Source organism: Dryas octopetala, chromosome 1 (assembly GCF_963921425.1).
Source record: "Dryas octopetala chromosome 1, drDryOcto1.1, whole genome shotgun sequence".
NCBI lineage: Eukaryota > Viridiplantae > Streptophyta > Magnoliopsida > Rosales > Rosaceae > Dryas > Dryas octopetala.
In genome coordinates this window covers 13005667-13028442 of record NC_141366.1, presented here as the reverse complement: position 1 = coordinate 13028442, position 22776 = coordinate 13005667, and the positions used below count along the sequence as shown (strand labels likewise).

Here is a 22776-nt window from a genome sequence, read left to right as displayed (position 1 = left end):
AAAGAAAAAGGAATGGACCCCACACTCCCACAGTCTTTTGGTATCTTTATACCATACCCCCCACGACAATTTGCCAAACAATCTCTCCACACCCCAATGTAACGTTTCTCTTATAAATACCCCCACTCTTGTAACCGCCAGAAGTACTCTCCACAAGCTCTGCCTCCACAAGCTCTGCCTCCTACTGCCACCACCTCCTTCAAGGCTTCAACCCTTTCACCGATCCTCATCTTCTTTGTATCGCATTTGCATGGCAGTGAGCTTCTTGAGGCAGCACGAGGTATCCGACCTCTGTCTAGCCAAGCCGGCGCTGAGGTCCCTCTCGGTCTCCACCACCATTGCCGATGCCTTAACCGCCCTGAAAACCTCGGAGGACAACTTCATCAGCGTCTGGGACTGCGACCACTCCGACAAATCCCTCGACTCCGGCGCCGGCGGCAGCCACTGTCGGTGTGTTGGGAAGGTGTGCATGGTCGACGTCATATGCTTTCTCTCCAAGGATGACAACCTCTTGTCCCCTTCTGCGGCTCTCAAGGCACCTGTCTCTCAAATCTTGACAAAGACTCCCGGGGAAGTCAGACACGTCGAACCCTCTGCCAGGTACTGCAAATCAATCGAACCCATGTGCTCAAAGTTCTTGCTTTTCTTTAATTTCTGGGGTTAATCTTCGTTTTTGATCGAATTGGTAACTGGGTTTTCTTTATTTTTCAGTTTTTTACTTGTTTGTGAGAGTTTTCAAGGTGTTTAATTTAATTGATTGCTTCAAATTTATAGGCTCTGTTAATCCTCTGCTGTAAAATTTGTGTTTAATTCATTGTCACACCCAATTTTTTGTTAAATTTTAAGTGGTTTATATACTTTTCCCCATTCAAATCAGGCCATTGTTTCATCCAAAAATTTTGGTTTTTGCCAAAATTGGCAACCAAAGCACTTACTCTGTTTAACACAATTAATTAATCTCTCTGTTTCTGTCCTTTTCAGTCTATTAGAAGCCATTGATCTCATGCTCCAGGGAGTCCAGAACCTGGTGGTACCAATCCGAACCCGAAATTCAAGAAGAAAACAGCACCCAAAATCAACCACCGCCACCGCCACCACCACCAACACCACCACCACCACCATCCATAACGGCCAAGAATTCTGCTGGCTAACACAGGAAGACGTAATCCGCTTCCTCCTCAGCTCCATCGGCCTCTTCTCACCCATCCCGGCGCTCTCCATCGACACTCTTGGCATCATCAGCAACACTGACATCCTGGCCATCAACTACCACTCCCCGGCCAACTCGGCGGTCCAACTCATATCCCACTCGCTCGCCCAGCAGACCTCAGTGGCTGTGGTGGACATGGATGGGGTCTTGATTGGGGAGATCTCTCCCTTCACCCTTGCCTGCTGTGATGAGTCAGTGGCTGCAGCCATCACCACTCTCTCTGCAGGAGACCTCATGGCCTACATTGACTGTGGGGGACCCCCTGAGGGCTTGATCAGGGTTGTGATGGAGAGGCTCAAAGAGAGAAAGCTACAGGGGGTCTTGGAGAATTACACATTGAGTACTTCATCAAGCTCTGGTCTTTCATCATCAATGTCTTCTTCATCAGATGAGGAGTCTTCTGTGTCCCCAAATACCAGGCTGCCAAGGAATGGGAGGCTGAGTAGGTCTAGTAGCTACTCAGCAAGAATGGTGAGGAGGGCTGAGGCCATTGTCTGCCATCCCAAGAGCTCATTGGTTGCTGTGATGATTCAGGCCATTGCTCACAGAGTGAACTATGTTTGGGTCATTGAGGATGACTGTAGCTTGGTGGGTATCGTCACATTTTCTGGTATGTTAAAGGTCTTCAGGGAACATTTGGAGACCATGGAATAGAGTGTTAGGAGGGGGAGTTTTGGTAAAAAGTTTGGGTTTTGGTTAATCCCTTTGGGGTTTGGGTCATGGTTTGGTGAAGAATAAGAGATTGAGAAAAAAAAAAAAAAAAAAAAAAAAAAAAAAAAGAGATAGTTCTGTCACTTCTGTGAATAGGAGAATCTTGTTCTAATGTTCTCAAACTTTCAAGTTGGCTTGTAATGTTGGGGACTCAGAGTTGTATGAAATGTATGTGGTTTTTTCTTCTTTTACAATTTGATCTTGAAACTGCCTGTTTTGGCGTTTCATTCTATTTTGAGCAGACCAAATCTGCAGGCATATGCAGATTCAATGTTTTGTTTGTTTGTTTATTTTTGAGAGCTGTTTGCCATTAGTTCACGATTTTGTTTAAAATGATTATGTCATGGTCATAGCATCTCAAAGTATGCATATGTGGGTGTGTAATAAATAAATAAATCAAGAAAGAAAGAGAGCTTTGAGTTTGACACATAGGTTCTGGTTCAACTCGGTTTCAAAGATTTTATGTGCATGAGAGGATTTGTCAAACCATTATGATGACAGCTCATTTCTCCACTAGGACCACTACCCTCGAGAACATTCAACGTTGTCGCCTAATAAATACTATAACATACACATGTGTGTATACGCTTAAAAAACAATCTCTAACGCCAGCATCAGTTTTTTATTTCTTTCTTTAATCTACAGATGGTTTCAGAAGTTTGCATATGTAAGAGCGTTTATACATAAACATTTAAGTCTTTTAATAAGAAACATCAGTTTAATTTGATGAAAATACAACGGTTAATAGAAAATGTAACGTTATGTAAAGGCTTTAAAGCATGCTATGCTGCTTGACGCGAAACATATAGTTTACTTGCATGTTTTAAAATTTTGTCATCTTAATTGTTGGATTTCCATTCAACGATTTAGAGACAGAGCATGGTATATGCATCTTCTTAATGTACTTACTGTTATGTTTCTAATAAGTTATAACACTTCCTTATTTACATGTATATGTATCATAATTGTTTTCCTTTTATCCACAGTTTTGGCAAATTCAATGCGGGCAGCCGGGCAGGGCTATATCAAAGTAAAGCCTTAAATGACTAAATTCATGAAATTGAAACTTATTGCATTGCCAACATTTGCAGCAGAATGTGCCATGTTCATCATCCAAATTACAATATACACCAATCCTACAATTTAGTACTGACGTATATATGCTTCTATATTGCTTAATTTGGTGGTCGATCGGTACAGAAGGTTTCACTAATTCACTCAAACTCCAGTCCAGCAAGGACTAATCAATTTTGATCTTCTCACTCCAAATTATAACTCTAGTTAATTGGCCGAAGCCCCTTTATTGCAGCTATTTAAATGGAAAAGGTTTAAATATCATTTATGTACAAACCCAATGGTAGCCTTGTAGGTAGTTGAAGTTCAATCAAAATTTTGGTCTTCTAGGTGGTCGGAAGTATCCTTCATTTACCAAGCTAAGGGTCTGGTGGTGGCTCCAAAAGAAATGCAGAAGTGTATTGCAATCAACTTAAGAAACAAAAAGAGACAGAGCAGCAAAATGATTTCAAGTCATGTTTTATTCTCAAATCAGTTTAACAAGTTAAAAAGATGTTTGAGAAAGGTCACCTGACCATCATGGAATACGCAAATGATTCTAAACTGTTTCTAAATATGAGGTAAAAAGTTAGAAGACTCATCCATATGAAGGGTTTTTGCTTACTCACTGGTTCAACTGTTCAAAATCATTAAATACTAGAATTGAATTGACCCAATACATAACAAATATCTGGATTAAGCTTCCCTTAGAATCACTATTTGTGATTTAGTAAAAGCATGTGATTCACTTCTTCAAATTCAAAGACTACAAATACTTGTTTATTGGCTGAAGGTTTCCATTCTTTGTGGAGCACATGGAATGAAGTGGCTCAACTCCTATTTTATATGGTAAAGAAGAGAAACTGTGATTAGTGAGTAGATAATACAAGTTTGTTCATCAAGAACAGAGATACTTATGAGTTATGACCATTAGACATTTTTTACTGCACAAACCTTTAAAAGCCAAGTATTTTGGTTGGCAAAAAAAGATGTGCCAGCATTATCAGTATATTAATATATTATTTACAATGTATGGTTGAAAGTTGAAAAGGGAACTTTTATGATTGGAATTTTTCTTTTTTGTTAAAAAGGGAAACCTAGCTTCCAACTTCCAAGTTCCAACTACTCTTTAACCTTTTTACTCATACAGATTTTTAGCAAGGATAACACAGGGCACATATATTCATTTTGATGGATTGGCATTTTGCATGCCCATTAAAAATAATCAATTAATTAAGCTCTTGCATGCCCATTAATCTCATTGAAGCAAGAGGACTTGGGGTAGGCCAGTTGGCCAAGCATGTGTACGTGCTGCCCTCTCCTTACCGGGTTTCGATATTCCCTGTGAATTTTGAGAGAATTAATTGATTGCCTTTCATTAATCATACACCAGTATTATATACATCATACAATACATGTACAAGAATGAGCTTTGTTATGTACGTGAGTCCTAGCTATATTAGGAATATATTTACTCTTTTGTAAATATTTAATTCCATATAGTTAATTTTCCTGTATAGAGAAGGTTTTATTATATTTGTACACATATAAATACCTTATTTATGGAGAAGAATAAATATCATTTTACTCTAAATTTAGAGTATGTTTACTTATCCGTAGTCGGAATGAGAAGAATGTGAGTGATTAACATTCATATGTTTACTTAAATTTGGGAGTCATTCCATTCTGATTCTCTTGTTTACTTACATATATTAAAATAAGAAAAAGTGTGGGGCCCACATAAAATAAGGAATTAAATTCCTTATCTTGAAGGAATTGAATTTCATAGAGGGTCCGAATTAGAGAAGACGGAATAGGAATAAATTTTTTCATGCCAAAACCACCCGGCCTCTCCATTTTTTTAAAATCCAAAATTGCCCTCAACCAAATAAAACCCCAAAACCCTATCTGCCCTTGTTCTATCTTCCAATTTTGATCTTGTGTCTAGTATTCCTGATATCTTGGTGAATGCATCCTCTCTCACATTTTCTTTTTCCAGTTGATGGGATATATATTGTGTATCAAATGTTTTATTTATTATTTACAAAAAATTGGGTTAGAAAAGGACTGTTGTCCATTTAACACAACATCAATATTTCCAAAGTATTCCAAATTATGACAAAAAAAAAAGTATAAGAAGGTAAACTTTATTTTTAGGCAGTTTAAAAATTGTGAGTATCATAAAACATATTTAATTTTGTATAAGGGCATTTTAATTGCTCATAAAACCCTAAGAACTCTTTCTCTTTTCTGCAACTCTCTTTGAGCTTCCAGTCATCCTCCCTTTCTTTTCCTTATCTATCCTTCATTTACCAAGCTAAGGGTCTGGTGGTGGCTCCAAAAGAAATGCAGAAGTGTATTGCAATCAACTTAAGAAACAAAAAGAGACAGAGCAGCAAAATGATTTCAAGTCATGTTTTATTCTCAAATCAGTTTAACAAGTTAAAAAGATGTTTGAGAAAGGTCACCTGACCATCATGGAATACGCAAATGATTCTAAACTGTTTCTAAATATGAGGTAAAAAGTTAGAAGACTCATCCATATGAAGGGTTTTTGCTTACTCACTGGTTCAACTGTTCAAAATCATTAAATACTAGAATTGAATTGACCCAATACATAACAAATATCTGGATTAAGCTTCCCTTAGAATCACTATTTGTGATTTAGTAAAAGCACGTGATTCACTTCTTCAAATTCAAAGACTACAAATACTTGTTGATTGGCTGAAGGTTTCCATTCATTGTGGAGCACATGGAATGAAGTGGCTCATCTCCTATTTTATATGGTAAAGAAGAGAAACTGTGATTAGTGAGTAGATAATACACGTTTGTTCATCAAGAACAGAGATACTTATGACTTTATGATTGGAATTTTTTTTTTGTTAAAAAGGGAAAACCAGCTTCCAACTTCCAACTACTCTTTAACCTTTTTACTCATACAGATTTTTAGCAAGGATAACACAGGGCACACATATATATATATATATATATGAGCAAATTACAATTTAGTACCTCAACTTTACATGTTGTTTCAACTTAATACCCCAACTTTGAAAACTTGCAAAAAAATACCTCAACTTTCATTTTGTATCAACTTAGTACCTCAACTTTGAAAACTTGCAAAAAAGTACCTCAACTTTCATTTTGTGTCAAAATAGTACTTCCGTTAGTTTTTCTGTCAAAGTGGCAGGGGTATTTTTTTCTTTTCCTTAAATTTAAAAAATAATAATTTTTTTTAATAAAAAAATTTCATAAAATAAAAAAAATTTTAAAAATAATAATTTTTTTTTTATAAAAAAATTTCTTAAAATTTCATAAATTTTTTTTTTATTTTAAGAAATTTTTTTATTAAAAAAAATTATTATTATTAAAATTTAAGGAAAAGACAAAAATACCCCTGCCACTTTGACAGAAAAACTAACGGAGGTACTATTTTGACACAAAATGAAAGTTGAGGTATTTTTTTTGTAAGTTTTCAAAGTTGGGGTACTAAGTTGATACAAAATGAAAGTTGAGTTACTTTTTTGCAAGTTTTCAAAGTTGGGGTACTAAGTTGAAATAACATGTAAAGTTGAGATACTAAATTGTAATTTGCTCTATATATATATATATATTCATTTTGATGGATTGGCATTTTGCATGCCCATTAAAAATAATCAATTAATTAAGCTCTTGCATGCCCATTAATCTCATTGAAGTAAGAGGACTTGGGGTAGGCCAGTTGGCCAAGTATGTGTACGTGCTGCCCTCTCCTCACCGGGTTTCGATTTGCCCTGTGAGTTTTGAGAGAATTAATTGATTGACTTTCATTAATCATACACCAGTATTATATACATCATACAATACATGTACACGAATGAGCTTTGTTATGTACGTGAGTCCTAGCTATATTAGGAATATATTTACTCTTTTGTAAATATTTAATTCCATATAGTTAATTTTCCTGTATAGAGAAGGTTTTATTATCACTACCAAAAAATTGGCCAATAAGAACAAATTTTTAGCCATAGATAAAATTCTGTGACAAATTTCAATTCAGTCAATACTATTCCCTTTATTAAGTTCAAAAAGCCCACCAATTGATGAGAATATGTGAGAATAGATCTCACAGATATTTATATCTATGTCTATAGATTAAAAAATTAATTTATTCAATTATAATATATATATTTTTTATAACTTTTTATATATATTCGCATATATATAAAACTAATTTTACAAGGGGTAAAATAGATGATTACTCACTTTTGATGGACCCAAAGTCTGGCACACGTCAGATTGGGTCTTTTTCCGCGTAAATCTTATATGGGGCGTGCCCCAGTGGGGCACCTCTCGTCTTTTTCCTCACAAGTCAAACAACAACTCTACTTATGGAATTGAAAACTTTGTGGTGTTCTTCTGTTTTATTTGGTCCATTACAGAACTAGACTTGGGTGAAGGAAAGGAAAGAACCATAGATCTCCTAAATACTTTTGTTTATGAAAGGAAAAGAAAAGAACAAAACATCTCTGAACTAGACTTCTGTGTTCTTCTGCAGCTCATCTCCTAAATTTGTTGATGAAAGGAATTGAAAGGAACGATTCCGATACATTGGGTGTCCTTGCTTGCGGTCGGCAAAACTCTGCATATTTTCTCAATTATCTGGTGCGTATGTTAGTCCGCTTGATTTCTATTTTCTATTTTTTAAATGAAGCCCTCTTGATTGGATTTCTATTTTCTAATTTTTAAATGAAGCCCTCTTGATTTAACTGGATGTAATTAGAATGAACTGTTTTGGTGCGGATTCAAACAACAACAACTTTAGCTATGAATTTGGTGTTTTTGTATGTTTTGCTTGGATTTTTTTTGAAGCTGTAAACATCCATAGATCAACGTTGTTGAGCTCTTTTAACAAATCACATAACAATTGCCGCATATTTGGAACACTTAGTGACTCAATTTGCTTCAATTTTGTTAACAATTGCTGCAGCGTAGATAACCCCCAATACAATTTTAACATAATTGATTACAAAAGAGATCATGGAGTACCCTTCCAATCAGCAAGATGAGTTCAGTGAAACCTTCCTTTGGAGCAGTTGATTGAATTGGAAGTTGGTTATCGTTAAAATCACCTTTAATCATCAAGGTATGTTCATTAAGTTGGTTCCCTTCCATTTACACTTATTGACAATCGGCTTCACAAATACGTATAGTTTTTATTTTATTTTTTCGTTTTGGGCACTTATTGATCCATTACGATATCTTAGTTGTACTGTGATATCATAAACTTGTAATGGTAGGTAATATCTGTTGAGAGTAATGTGGAGCAACATATGTGCTTATAAGTCTTGGGCCTCTCCACTCATTACCAATTGGTTTTGAGTTAGATGCTCTAATTCTATTATGGTATCAGAGCTTGGTTATCCGCATGTAAGGCCCAACGGCCACACGTGCTCCCACATCACCCAATACAATTTGTTCACGTGTAAGGCTCAAAAATCTCGCCACACGTGCGGGGGTGTGTTGAGAGTAATGTGGAGCAACATATGTGCTTATAAGTCTTGGGCTTCTCCACTCATTACCAATTGCTTTTGAGTTGGATGCTCTAATTGATGCTCTAATTCTATTAATATCTATCATTTTATCAAGGCATCCAAAGTGATTAATTGGGTTCAATTTTGTAATTATTGCAGCAACAATGGATAAAAGCTGGGTTAATGGACAGGCTGAGTCCAGAATTCATTACAGGATTACAGAATTTCATTGATCATTCATTACGTGTTGCTAGCCAAGATGGTTTGTTAAAGTGTCCATGTAAGCGTTGTTGTAACTGTGATTGGCTTCACCCTGGTTTGGTTAGAGACCACTTGTATGTTGATAGGATGGATACACATTACGAAGATAAATTATGGACTGCTCGAGAATCTCTGCCCGATCCAATTTTCAAGGATATTGATATAATAATGAATATATTTTATTGATATTGATTTACACAACTTTCAAGGAATTTTATATTTAATTATATCACAAGTACTGTAGGTGATTATTTTATAGTTGTTGGAGATGGTAAGAAGTCAACATATTATCCCACCGTTTTACACAAAATGTGAGTGAATGGCCTATACCCACCCAAGTAGTACCCATTGACCCAGTTTTAGTAGCTGTTCCGTAGCTAGCTTGGTTAGACATGGATATCAGTGGAAAAATTGGGTAAAGCCCACAGATGTGGACGGTGGCTGATGGCCAATTTTTTGGTAGTGTATATTTGTACACATATAAATACCTCATTTATGGAGAAGAATAAATATCATTTAGCAAATTACAATTTAGTACCTCAACTTTACATGTTGTTTCAACTTAGTACCCCAACTTTGAAAACTTGCAAAAAAGTACCTCAACTTTCATTTTGTATCAACTTAGTACCCCAACTTTGAAAACTTGCAAAAAAGTACCTCAACTTTCATTTTGTGTCAAAATAGTACCTTCGTTAGTTTTTCTGTCAAAGTGGCAAGGGTATTTTCGTCTTTTTCTTAAATTTAAAAAATAATAATTTTTTTTAATAAAAAAATTTCTTAAAATAAAAAAAAATTTCATAAAATTAAAAAAATTTCTTTTTAATTTTATGAAATTTTTTCGTAAAATTAAATTTAAAAAATAATAATTTTTTTTAATAAAAAAATTTCTTAAAATTTCATAAAAAATTTTTATTTTTATTTTTTATTTTAAGAAATTTTTTTATTAAAAAAATTATTATTTTTAAAATTTAAGAAAAAGACGAAAATACCCCTACCACTTTGACAGAAAAACTAACGGAGGTACTATTTTGACACAAAATGAAAGTTGAGGTACTTTTTTGCAAGTTTTCAAAGTTGGGGTACTAAGTTGATACAAAATGAAAGTTGAGGTACTTTTTTGCAAGTTTTCAAAGTTAAGGTACTAAGTTGAAACAACATGTAAAGTTGAGGTACTAAATTGTAATTTGCTCAATATTATTTTACTCTAAATTTAGAGTATATTTACTTATCCGTAGTCGGAATGAGAAGAATGTGAGTGATTAACATGCATATGTTTACTTAAATTTGGGAGTCATTCTGATTCTCTTGTTTACTTACATATATTAAAATAGGAAAGAGTGTGTGGCCCACATAAAATAAAGAATTAAATTCCTTATCTTGAAGGAATTGAATTTCATAGATGGAGGGTCCAAATTAGAGAAGAGGGAATAGGAATACATTTTTTCATGCCAAAACCACCCGGCCTCTCCATTTTTTTTTAAATCCAAAATTGCTCTCAACCAAATAAAACCCCAAAACCCTATCTGCCCTTGTTCTATCTTCCAATTTTGATCTTGTGTCTAGTATTCCTGATATCTTGGTGAATGCATCCTCTCTCGCATTTTCTTTTTCCAGTTGATGGGATATATATTGTGTATTATTTATTATTTACAAAAAATTGGGTTAGAAAATGACTGTTGTCCATTTAACACAACATCAATATTTCCAAAGTATTCCAAATTATGACAACAAAAAAAAGAATAAGAAGGTAAACTTTATTTTTAGGCATTTTAAAAATTGTGAGTATCATAAAACATATTTAATTTTGTATAAGGGCATTTTAATTGCTCATAAAACCCTAAGAACTCTTTCTCTTTTCTGCAACTCTCTTTGAGCTTCCAGTCATCCTCCCTTTCTTTTCCCTATCTATCTCTTTACTCCGACAATGGCTTCTTCATCAAATGTTGAGGGTGATGTGGCAACTGCCTATCTCGAACGAGTGCAACGATCCTTCTATAAGTAAAAAGACGTTTTTGTTCCTCAAAATTGGTATTTTTTTACTGAAAACCCTTGATTGAGCCAAACAAAAAGTTTGAGATTCTTAATTAGAACAAAGTGAATGTGACATCCTCAACTACGACTAGAGGTATAGTTAGAGTAACTTTGCTAAAATTATCCCTTTTATAAACTCTATAGTAATCAAATGAATTATCCCTTTTAGATGAGAGTGTAATTGGCCAGAAAACTGAACAATTTTTATTCCATATTCCTGCACAACCAAACATGAGAATGGAAGTAATTCCTAGTTTACTTTCCTAGCATTATCAAATACAATAATGAGATCTTACATTCCTTTTTCCGTGAAAAATGCATTGGAATTGATTTCTTAAGAAATCAATTTCGTGAACCAAATAGGCACTAAGTGGTATAACGAGAAAATGTATATCTCAGTAATGCTACACTTATCACATTTTTATACCACAATTTCATACCATCTTATATGACATTCATACATTGGACATTAAAAATTAAAAAATAAAACCTAAAAAAGAAAAAGGAAATACCCTTCTAGTAAAGTAATGACACATCAGGTGAGATACAAATGTGAGAAGAAAAAAAATGTGGGACAACTAGGTTGTTGATATAATTATGTTCCATCATCATGCATATACGATATAGCAATAAAACAATAATATAACATAACCAATTAATGTTAATTAAGTATAAAGAAAAAAAAAACACATGAAACACACGAAACACACGAAATTAATTAATTAATTAAGCTCCTGCATGCCCATTAATCGCATTGAAGCAAGAGAACTTGGGGCAGTTCAGTTGGCCGAGCACGTGTGCTGCCCCTTCTCACCCGGTTTGGATCGATCCCTATGTGAGTTAATTTTGAGAGAATTGATTGCCTTTCTTTTTTTCATTTTCTTTTTTGCCTTTCATTAATCATACACAAGCATATTATGTATATATACATATACATGTACAAGAATATGCTTTGTTACGTGAGTCCTAGCTATATTAGGAATATATTTATTTCTTTGTATTTATTCTTTTGTAAATATTTAGTTTCATATAGTTATCCTATATAGAGAAGGTTTTATTGTATTTGTAGACATGTATAAATACCTCCTTTATGGAGAAGATCGATCGAATAAACATCTTTTTACCCTAATTAAACACCTAGACTTTTGACGTGGTATTAGAGGCTTGGTGTTAGACTTTGGGAATTTGAGGAATTTGATCGCCCCAGACCCAGCTCGATCTCCGTATGGATGAGTGGGTGAAGATTAAGAATGAGAAGGTGGATGGTGATAAGTCTCTGTATATATGTAGCCTGGAGTGCAAGGTTCCTGCAATCCCTTGTTACGTTATCCACGCCATCAAGGTGAGAGATTTATTATCATGCACCTGTGAGTTTGAGTTTGATCGTGATGCTCTTTATCCTTTTGGTTCAAGTACTAAAATATTCGAATGCGAGAGCTGCTCCTCCAAGTCCAATAGCCAATTTCGAAAACTGGCTTCCATCAGCGGCCCTCATATTCCGGCCTTTCCAGGTGTCGGTGTCTCCGGCTCAAAAATTCTTTTCGCCGGCGGCATGGTTCACAGTGATGATGCACCAGCGTGTTGTGACAAAATCGAACATATGTTCAGTAAAAGTGTTTATGAGTTCGAGACTGATCCAAAGGTGGATCCGAACCTTTGTATCAATTCCCAAACTACCTTTGGGGAATTCCAAGAAGAGAAGCCTGATCCCTTGGTGGTTGAGGTGGACGGGGCTCTCTATGCTCTGGCGGGTCGTCCCCAATGTGACGAGCGGCTCTTGTCTTTTGAGGTATTCTGCCCGGCAATCCAGAAATGGCTGACCATGCCCAGCCTGGTATTTCCCCCTGGTTGTCTTATCCCATGCTATTCATTCTTTTCTACTTGCTTCTCTTATGCAATTGTGGGCACCAAGATCTTGGTGGCGAGCCACCCAAGCATTATAGATGATGAACCACCAGCACCACCAACACCACCACCAGCACCACACTTCTGCTTTGACGTGGCCAACCCGAGACAAGGATGGACGAGGCTGTGCCCTGAATTACCCCCTTTCCCTGGCAGGGCTTTAGTTGTGGACTTGGAGGATGATGACAAGCTAATGTTTACCTACGAATTCAAGCCTACAAAAGGTTCGGGTGTAGTAGTCTACTACATCTCCCATGCTTCTTCTCGTCCTAAGCGCATCCATACTCTGAAGCCTTATTTCCCTCCTGAATTTTCTATTACTCAAGCACGCCCTTTTAGTTTTGTTCATCTAGGAGGTCCATATGTCTGCCTCGCTGTTTCCCATTTCATGGGTCGGGAGAAGAAAAAAAGCAATGGGGAAGTGCAGATGGAGAAGATGCGTCTTCTGCTCTCAACATTTCAATTGAACTTTCAAAAAAGGCCTGGTGCTCCACCATGTCTTTTCAACAACCTTCCCCTGGGTTTTCATATTTTCGAATATGACTGGTCCCAAGAATCTGGTTGGACCAGTAGCGCCGAATTGCTTGGTTGCTTTGTGCTGTAAGTCAGTAAGCTCTTTTCCTTCATTTCCATATCTCATTTCTGTTATTATTAATTCTGTGCCAACCACTTTCTAAGTATTAGAGTGCACGTGCTTAGTTGCTAAGTATACATACAAACATACTTACATACACAGAAAATAAGAAGAGACTTTCAGTAGTAAAACTTTGTCGGTCGATGCTTTTGTTTATTAGACTTTGTGAAGTTTTGAAGGGTAATGCTAATTAAGGTTGTTGTGTAAACAAGAAAATCAGCTTTGGAGGCTTTCAAGAATGGTAACTAGAAGTCCTAAACTTGTTGATGGAAGGGTAGGTCTCTGTTTTTTTAGCAATAGAACGAAAGGGTCAAACCATGCTTGGTTGAGTGTGCTTCTATGTCGACGATAAGATTGCTGCAGAAAAATGTCTTTTGTTGTGTCAATCTAACGTTTCTTTCAATGAGTTTCCATCACTTCTTCTTTCTAGAGGGGGTTCTTTTAGAATCCCATCAACTTGCTTATGATCGATACTCTAATATGTAAAGTTCAATTCCAATCATCTACTTGTGGTATGAACAAATCAACATCCTTTTCCTTTATACTATATGCTCATCCTTTTGGAACTAATTAACTCTAATGCTTTCAAAACCTTCTCTCTTATGACCCTTGCTTGGCAGACTGAGCTGGTTCCCCTCCTCTTTGTCAGGTTTACGTAGGATTAAGCCTTGTCTGTTGTACTTAGAGAGTGCACTTATATTGTCTACTTGCATGCCAAGTTGTGAATTATGATTTCTTGTTTTGATCTTACTATTGTTTTTCTGGAGGATTTTTATCAAGTTTTGCTCTTTTAACTTGGGAACAGGTAAATTCACAAGTGAATAGCATACTCGAGGACCAAGAAGTTGGGGTTGGGCGGAGATGGGATCCTTTTGTGACCTACTAACTAGTTAATCTGGTCTTGTCAGTTCTTCAGTTTATTTAAATATGTATGTCCTTTTGTGACCTAGTTAATTTGGACCTTCCGGTACTGTTTGACCTGCTTATTTAAAATATGTATGTTTGCTACTTGATCTATATTATTATTCAATGAATAGACTAGTCTACTCATTGAGCAAGTTTTAGATTCATATATTTGTATGCAATGGCTAGTTTGATAATCACAAATTCCCTTGTCCCCTGCATTGACTCTTATACAATACTTGAAAATATTATCTGGATTGGTTCTGGGTTGAAACAATTACTAGAAATGATGCATATCTGAATTGTTGGTAGTCTTGCTAGGGAAACTCTCATTTTGGAACTATAATATAACTCTCATATGTCCCCTCCCGTCTCCTCTTTGTTAAGTATGAGGTCTTGTAAAGGCTTGCAGTTCAGAGATTATGTGAAACTTTCTCATGGTTGATATCACAGGAGATTAATGAGGTTTTTTTTAATGGCCATGAGGAGATTAATGAGGTTAATTTTGATGCCAGATGCCACATCAGGTTGTTGACCTCAACAAAAATAGTCCAACAGTGATTATTTACTCAACTATGTCAACAATCTTATATGAGAGAATTTAGGCACCCATAACTGCGTGGCGCTTATAGTCATCCAAATTTCTTCGTTCTTTAGAGCATGACTGTCATATAATGATGCTAACATATGAGATAAATGCCCTAAGTCATAGCAATGGCTCAAGTGGCATGAAATGGGTAGATGAGGAATTGAGGATATAGATTGAAACCTCCATGTAATAGAAAGAGAGAGAGAGAGAGAGAGAGAGAGAGAGAGAGAGAGAGAGAGAGAGAGAGAGAGAGAGAGAGAGAGAGAGAGGATATAGATTGAAACCTCCATGTAATAGAAAAAAGAGAGAGAGAGAGAGAGAGATTAATCATTCTACAATGAGAAGAAATACACATCAACTGGAATTACAAATCGAATGTCAAGCTGTCATGGTAATAACATTAAATAACTTTAAAAAATATAACAGAGTCCGGACTCTCTAATTTCTATGCTTGCATACGTCAAACAGTGTCCATTGATAAGTGAAGAACTACTATGTATAGTAAATCTAATCACAGTTGATCTAATGGGCAACTAACATTTTCTTAACAACAAAATAAAGCGAATGAACTGAATTCAGGAAAGAAAATTCCCAGTTTCTACAGCTCAACATAGATACAAACTCCCATTTATCATAGAATGTTGCAGAAATACCATACATAAATCATTGGAGTCCCCAAGAACTATCAGGCGACGACCGAAAAAGTAGATATGAACTTAATTAATCTAATAAGCAACAACATAAATCATGGAAAGCATAAAAAAAGTGGGTTCAGCAGTTGGTGGGCAGCTCAATTGGAAGGACTGTAGAGTTTACCATTATGTACCCCAAGTTTGATTCCCCTCCACCTAAATCTCAAAAAAAAGAGAAAAAAAAGGTGGGTTCAGCAGTTGGTGGGCAGCTCAATTGGAAGGACTGTAGAGTTTACCATTATGTACCCAAGTTTGATTCCCCTCCACCTAAATCTCAAAAAAAAGAGAAAAAAAAGGTGGGTTCAAATGCCTCTTCATTTATTTTTAAACCATCCTTCAAGCCTTACAAATCACTATGAGAATGATACTTAAAATAAATACTACGTACCTCTTTGAGGTATTAACTGATGGATCAATATTTATAAGAGCACTTCACCATATAGGATCATCTTTTTCACTGAGGTCTTAATTTGAGGTATTAACCGACTCCGGAGTTGTTTCGATTACATCCCCACCCATTCCTGTCCACTTGTGCTGCTTGATTGGCAGCAGTTGTGCTAGGAGTGCTTTCTTGAGAGTGACAAGTCACATGAACACAGCTGTCCTGTTGTACTTCTGCAGGTTGATTAACTGGCACACGATTTACAGTATGAGAAGGCGAAGGGTCTTTCTTATGACAGGGAAATGGGGGCAATGGGGGAAAAGGATGGAAAGGCAATCCATACTCACTCTTTTGTTCCTTGTTCTCAAGTAAACTTGGAGCTGGGTCTCTCTCTGCTGACTGATCCCATTGGCTTTTACGCTTGCCAACTTTTATCACATAGGTTGGGCAACCACCTGTGCAAGGTGCAGATCGAACATGCCTCTTGGACACCCGTACTCACAGAAAGTCATTGCAAGCATTGATTGCTGAGCATAATCTATCGCTTCAGCAGGCCTTCTACTTTGATCACGCCAATTATCACGCGATGTGGAAAATATATTGCAGTTTGAACTCCTGTTAAATTCCATCTTGTCATCATCCCTGTCTATGAAGCTATGTCTTCTGTAAGGTTTAGGAATCCACCTATCTCGAAAGCTGCGTGCTATTTGATGGATATGTACAACACAATATGCAACTGACTTCAATTCAGAGGATACATCATTCATTGATACATGTCGTTTTGGTTGAGGGCTTCATGATGTTGCTTCTTCGGGAGCTGGCTAATGTCTTTTATAGCAAATAATTGCTGTGGTATACTTTGAAGGATTTCATTAAATGGTAGAGTTTTGTGGACTTTAGAGTGTGAAGTATAACCTTCAATAAATGGTAGAGTTTTGTAGACTTCAGAGTGTCAAGTATAAATACAAAAGCTGATTAATTCTCCAAACCTTCACTTGAAAAACAAAGAATACAGAAGCAGATGACCAGACAAAAACGTGAGATTGTTTCAAAAAGCAAGTGACGCCATCCCAACACTAGCCCTTCATTGATCTTTCTCTCTAATTTTTTTTCCCCCCTTTAATTCCTTTTGGTTCTTCTCTTTCTATTACATCAGTAATGTATGCACATATATTCTCTATATGTGTACGTGTGTGTGTGGGTGTGTGTGTGTGTGTGTGTGTGTGTGTATCACAACTTCACTAACCTCAGGTAATGCTCTTGCAAATGTGGTAAGCTAGAAAATGTGGGATGCTCTTTGTAATGAAGCTGCATTACCACTTAGATCCAGAACCTTAAGCATAGGAACTGCTTGAAATTCATCCAATGGAATCTACAAGTGAAGCAAATCAGGAGGGCAGTCAAATATGTTAGTTTAATGTACATTGTTGGCCCATCCCCTGAAAACTTAAATCTTTTGAGATACAATGTTAGTTTAACATGATATTAGAGCTTTGGTTTCGAGAAGTCATGGTGCAACACCTCTTATCCCCATTCCTCAATTACTATGTAGTGCGGGATGGGGTATCACATATATGTTACTATTGTAGCATACACACAGACACACCCACAAGAATTAGTATCTACAGTTCAGCATCAGTGTAGGCTTCAACTTTTTTTTTTTTTTTACCACAAGGCTTCTACTCTATTCAGATATAACAAAAAAGAATCCAGAAAGATCATCATAATGTGGAACTCACAAGAAGTGATTTGATCCTTCTCCATGTAAAATTAATCTCATGAAAATTACCAATTTTTCCAAGTGCTTAACTTTCACACAATTATAGAATGTCTTGATACCAAAAAAAAAAAAAACAAAAGTTGCATTAGCAATCCCACTATTCTATACCAAACATATCATAGATCATTTTTACATAAAGAATAAAGAGTGACTTGAACCAAACAGTGGTTAGGCAGTAGTCAAATTGTTTATTAATTGAAATAGTTCCAACAATTGAATGTACAATCTAACAAATCAACACCAAGTGGAAGAAAATCATGAAAGCATGTGAAATGCAGAATTATATTTGTCATGGACCACATCCCTTGTGTGTTTCTCATTAAAACTCTAACATATTATTGATGTTGATATATTAACAAGTCAAGAAAAAGACTATCGTACTGGTTACATATGTTTACCTGTCTTAATGGATTATTGTCCAGCTCCAAACACGAAAGATTAGGAAGTGACCTTAAAATTGCACCTGGCCAGTCTTTAATCTTGTTCCTGGATAAAACTAAAGTCTGCGCATTTGGATAATTATAAGATGAATTAACATACGGTCACTGAGTTAAACAAAAAATAAAGAAATGAGTCCAGTGAGTCAGTAGACAGCAATACCCAATCATCTTGGCCCCCAGAGAATGACTATTTTATTACTTAAGAGTACTTAAAAAGGAGAAAAAAATTATCAACTTATGGATGGCTTGGATCAGAAGCAGTATGGCATAATTTTTTCAGAACTGAATAGTAATTTGGATACTTGAAGCAGCCACCATTACCATATTTGTTTAACATCAAAGCAACTGGAGTTCACAATGCATGACTAATAAGAAGAATTAACACTAGTCCCAAACAGAAACCTAAGAGATAGGGTGTATTTGGGAGTGCTTCTGGCAGCAAAGGCGCTTCCATTTAACCAAAACAGAATTTGGTCGTGTTTGGCTGAAATAGACAAAGTGCTTTTTCGGGCTAGAGTTACACTTTTAATGCTTCATGGAAAAACACCTGATAGCTACTTCTTCAGTAATCACTTGCAGGTGAACATGTAAGAAGCAACTGGGTTTTTAATGACATTTTTTATGTGCTTTAATTTAGTTCTAACGAAAGTGCTATTTAGTAAAAGAGCTTCATACAGAACCACTTCCAAACATTTCTTCATGATTTCAATTCAAACCTTTTCCCTTTTCTTGCAATGTATTTCTCCTAACCTTTTCCACCATTTAGCCTTACCCTAGACACCCATAAACCTTCATACATTAGGCCACAACCAAATTTCAATGTAGCACTAAAACTCAATGAACTTGCATCAACCGACCAAACAAAAACCACCAAACAGACATAGCACTTTGCTATACCATTTTTCTTTTCTATTGAGCAGACAGAGGATAAGTACAAAGATGTTTACCTGGAGTTGGACACATGACGAAAGTTCAACTGGCAGCTCTTGGATGAAATTCCGAGAAAGATCAACTTTTATGACCTCACCCGATTCCCATACTTCTGATGGGACAGAACTCAAGCCCGTCCCTTCCAAAGAAAGTTCCTGAAATTAAAAACCATTTTTATGTGCAAAAATTCCTGAATAAAAAAGAAGGACTAAAATGAAAGATAAATTCTGAGCTCTGCACTAGAATAATCGAGATCACCCCAATCGACATGTGAAGGTATTAAATGATCATTCTTACAAGAGTACCTTTGAGGTGATAGACAATCGAGCTGCCATGGTAATTACATCCTCTTTTTTTGTAGTTGTCGCTTCAGCATCTACATAAGAATCTTGAATTAAATTATTTAAGACAGTAGTTGGTTGAAAACTGTAATTCATGGTCTGTCTTTGGAACTTTTACAATACTAAGGAAAAGTACAGAATTTGCATGTTAGAAAGGCAAAAGAAAAACGGTCGTGCATAAATAGTCGAAAGAGCGTACCTTCATTTTCAGAAAGTCTACTTCGAAGAAACCTCAATAAAGCAGGTGTCGGTCCAGAAACCAATGAGCTGCGAGAGGAAAATATTGGTTGGCTATATACTTACTCAAAAGAAGCATTTAATCAAAAAGGGCCAACAAAATGTTTCTCACCTTCAAAGCGTTCGTAAAGGATTTCCAGTAAGCAAAAGTTTTCGCAGGGTAGTCATCTTGCCTAAACAAAGAATAACAATTAAGAATGTTTAATATCAATCAACGATGTCAACTATCAATTTTGTATTTTTTAAATGCTTACATAAGAGCTTTGTTGAGTTAAATATAAACAAACACTTCAAAGTTTAGTCCATCATTTCATTTGCCTACCCACCCCTATCCCACCACACCTGTGGGAAATATAGCTAACACTAGTGTGAACTTGTGCCACTAGACAAGAAATACTTTAAAAGCAGGAACTATTGGTCTTGCAAAAGTGAATTAAGACATAGTGATCTTCTCAAAAATATATAGGGCTCATCCATACTTTAACAAACTGTTTTCCAATTGGGACATCAAGAGTAGAATTCTAGTCCCTTCATATGACCCAAACTGTGAAACACACAACAAGAGGTTTTTAGAGCATCACAAACCCTACAGGATTTTGAAATTTCTATGAAGATATACCATATATAATTTATACAACCCTACAATTAGCAAACCTTACCCAATTCAGGAGGGAATCCAGGCAATGAATTGTTTGAAAGATTCAACATCGAAAGACGCAATTTACATGCCTCCACTGGATACTCCTTCAACTGCATGCAAATGAAGTAGTTTGCAGACAATATAAAATTAGTTGTTCTTCCTAAATAAGTTTACATTAAATATTGCAAAGAAATAAAATGAACTTCAAGCTACCTGGTTTGATTGAAGATCTAAAGTTCCTAGACGAGAAAGAGCCCCCATCTCCACCGGTAGTGTAGACAGTGCATAATTCCTAAATTTTGATGTCAGTGCCAGATAAATTTCAAAGATACAAAAGTTATCTAAACTTAAAAGGATCATGTAACAGTGGATACCCCATATAAATCTCCGCAAGTGAACAACAACCCATTATTGAATGTGGGATTGATAAAATTTTCTGCAAAACTCGTTAACATAGACAGTAGGAAAAGTGAACAGATTAGTTCACATGATACCCAAGAAGGGTTATTTAAGGTATTTCAATTCCAAATTGACTCAATGTTCTGGTGAAGGTCAAGACGAATAAGACGAGAAAGGCTTCCAATATTTTCCGGTATTCCACTCAGCAGATTTTTTGCTGCATAGGTTCCAATAAACAAACAATGTTCAATATATCTAAAGATATGCAAGTAGAGATAAGCACCCAATTAGCAAATCTGCAGACATTACATGCATTGAGTTCTGTAAGCATGGTCCACGATCCAACAAACTTCTCAGATAGCAGCGTTAGCTTGTTACCCTGGCACAGGGAGAAGATAAAATTCACATTTGAGACCCCAAAGTTTATCAATTACTAACGATTATATTTATTAAAAAAAGTGTTAACTGAGCATCATCAAGTGCTAAAATTATGAATCTCGATCATACCTCCACATCTAGTTTCATCAATTTTGAACTGTTCGCTAGATCTTCTGGCAAGCTGGTGATAACATTATTTGATGCCTGTGAAAAGGGTATCATAACTCACTTTTTTTGTCAAAACTGGATATGATGTTAAAAAAAGAAGAGCAAGAAAAAGAAATGATGGTAGCCTTTCCTATTACACGTATTGAGTTTTATTTTACATGCATATAGATTTGGGCCAAGGACAAGAGGTTAAAAACCAACCACACCACAAGGTTGTGTGACATTGCTGTGTCAAACTTACCAACCATATGCACATCACCACATCTACAGTCAACCAAAGTAAAGCATTACCTTCAATTCTGATAGATCTGAGCGTCTTCCAAGTGAGCTTGGAAGTTCCTTAAGCTGATTGTTCGAACAATCAAATCTGGAAGGATCACACAACAACTAGATTAACCCAAAACTTGTGATATTTCCAGTCTTAGGTATTAAGTAGAAGTAATGTAAGCTGCCCATTGGGTTTCGAGATTTAAACAAAAAAATAAAATATAAGCCAAAGACCACTAAGAACACAAAAATATACTTTGAAAGAGAACTCACTCTCCAATTGCAGCTGGAAGCTCTGAAAGTTAGTAGAGGCAAATTTCTCAGCTCGTCTTTCAATGATTCAATCTCATTATGAACTAGAATGAGCTTCTGTAGCTCCACAGCCTGAAAACAAGCAAATGGGTCCTCCATTAGTCCGTTTGAAAAGCATTGCACTCGGCGAATTAGAAGCTGGCATTTCATGATTTAAAGGAAGAACAAAACAAATTCAAATTTACCTCCCACCACTTCTCATCTTCTCCAACTGCACGTCCCTGATAATTTAAAAAAAAAAAAACCCAGTTACCAATGATTCCAAATTTGATTGCGGACGAGAATTATCACGAGAAAAGATGATGATGATGATGATGGAGATGGATAATATTTTCGATCAGTGCAAATGTGCAATGGTGAGTGATTGAATTGGTGGAGTTACCTGAGAGAGCGATTTGAAAGGTTGAGCGAACGGGAGAGCTCCTCGCAGCTTTGATAACCCGATCCATAGAAATGCACTGTGATTGCTTTTGGATCTGCACACTCGGTCTCAGGTGCTGCTTTGTTGGTGTTGTTGCTTCTTCATTTCATCTGTTTCACGACACCAGCTTCGTAACCAGATTGGGAGATAACCGCTTCTTCTGGTTATTTGTTAAAACTTAAAAACTTAAAATACAGTAATGTTAACTGTTACTTCAAGTCTTGAATGATCGACAAAAAAAAAAACTGTTAATTGGGTGCATATTCGAAATTTTTTATTAATCAATAATTATAGTGCATGATATTTGAAATCATCTACTACTTATTAGATCAAATGATCATTGACAGTGGGGATTTAGATTTGAACTTCTCCAATATTATTGAGATAAAATTTCATTAAATAAAAATATAATGTTAATGATACTACTATGATTTCTAAATTTTAAAACTTTCTAATTGAGTTTTAAAATTTTAATAGAGGTGTTTAGTATGGACAATGTCCTTGGATTATTGAAAGTAATGAGGGTGTATAGGATAAAGATTAGAATGAAATAGGTCTAAAGTTCGATTCCATCAAATG

The 22776-nt window shown here is 35.9% G+C and overlaps 2 protein-coding genes and 1 pseudogene across 5 annotated transcripts; 2 read left to right on the top strand and 1 right to left on the bottom strand.

Annotated features, from left to right (window-relative positions):
- Positions 1-121: 121 nt before the first annotated feature.
- On the top strand, positions 122-1980 carry LOC147298068 (CBS domain-containing protein CBSX5-like). Its single transcript, XM_086228683.1, has 2 exons — positions 122-600; positions 982-1980. The coding sequence occupies exons 1-2, from the start codon at positions 251-253 to the stop codon at positions 1862-1864; spliced, it is 1233 nt and encodes a 410-aa protein (XP_086084809.1). The 5' UTR covers positions 122-250; the 3' UTR covers positions 1865-1980.
- A 9936-nt stretch (positions 1981-11916) lies between these two features.
- LOC147298067 (uncharacterized) lies at positions 11917-14388 on the top strand. 3 transcript variants are annotated; one of them, XM_086228952.1, is made up of 2 exons: positions 11917-13284; positions 14124-14388. In XM_086228952.1, the coding sequence occupies exons 1-2, from the start codon at positions 12005-12007 to the stop codon at positions 14125-14127; spliced, it is 1284 nt and encodes a 427-aa protein (XP_086085078.1). In that variant the 5' UTR covers positions 11917-12004; the 3' UTR covers positions 14128-14388. The 3 variants fall into 3 exon arrangements, with proteins under 3 accessions (XP_086085078.1, XP_086085080.1, XP_086085079.1); XM_086228954.1 differs by having other exon boundaries at positions 11917-13288; XM_086228953.1 differs by having other exon boundaries at positions 11917-13292.
- A 772-nt stretch (positions 14389-15160) lies between these two features.
- LOC147298066 (plant intracellular Ras-group-related LRR protein 6-like) lies at positions 15161-22266 on the bottom strand (annotated as a pseudogene). Its single transcript, XR_015121763.1, has 17 exons — positions 22159-22266; positions 21962-21997; positions 21489-21848; positions 21159-21233; positions 20961-21030; positions 20792-20868; positions 20627-20688; positions 20466-20544; positions 20272-20362; positions 19725-19785; positions 19575-19642; positions 19340-19410; positions 19052-19189; positions 18063-18167; positions 16232-17256; positions 15891-16132; positions 15161-15769 (listed from the first exon to the last, which is right to left on the bottom strand). The product of XR_015121763.1 is annotated as a plant intracellular Ras-group-related LRR protein 6-like (transcript).
- Positions 22267-22776: the final 510 nt, after the last annotated feature.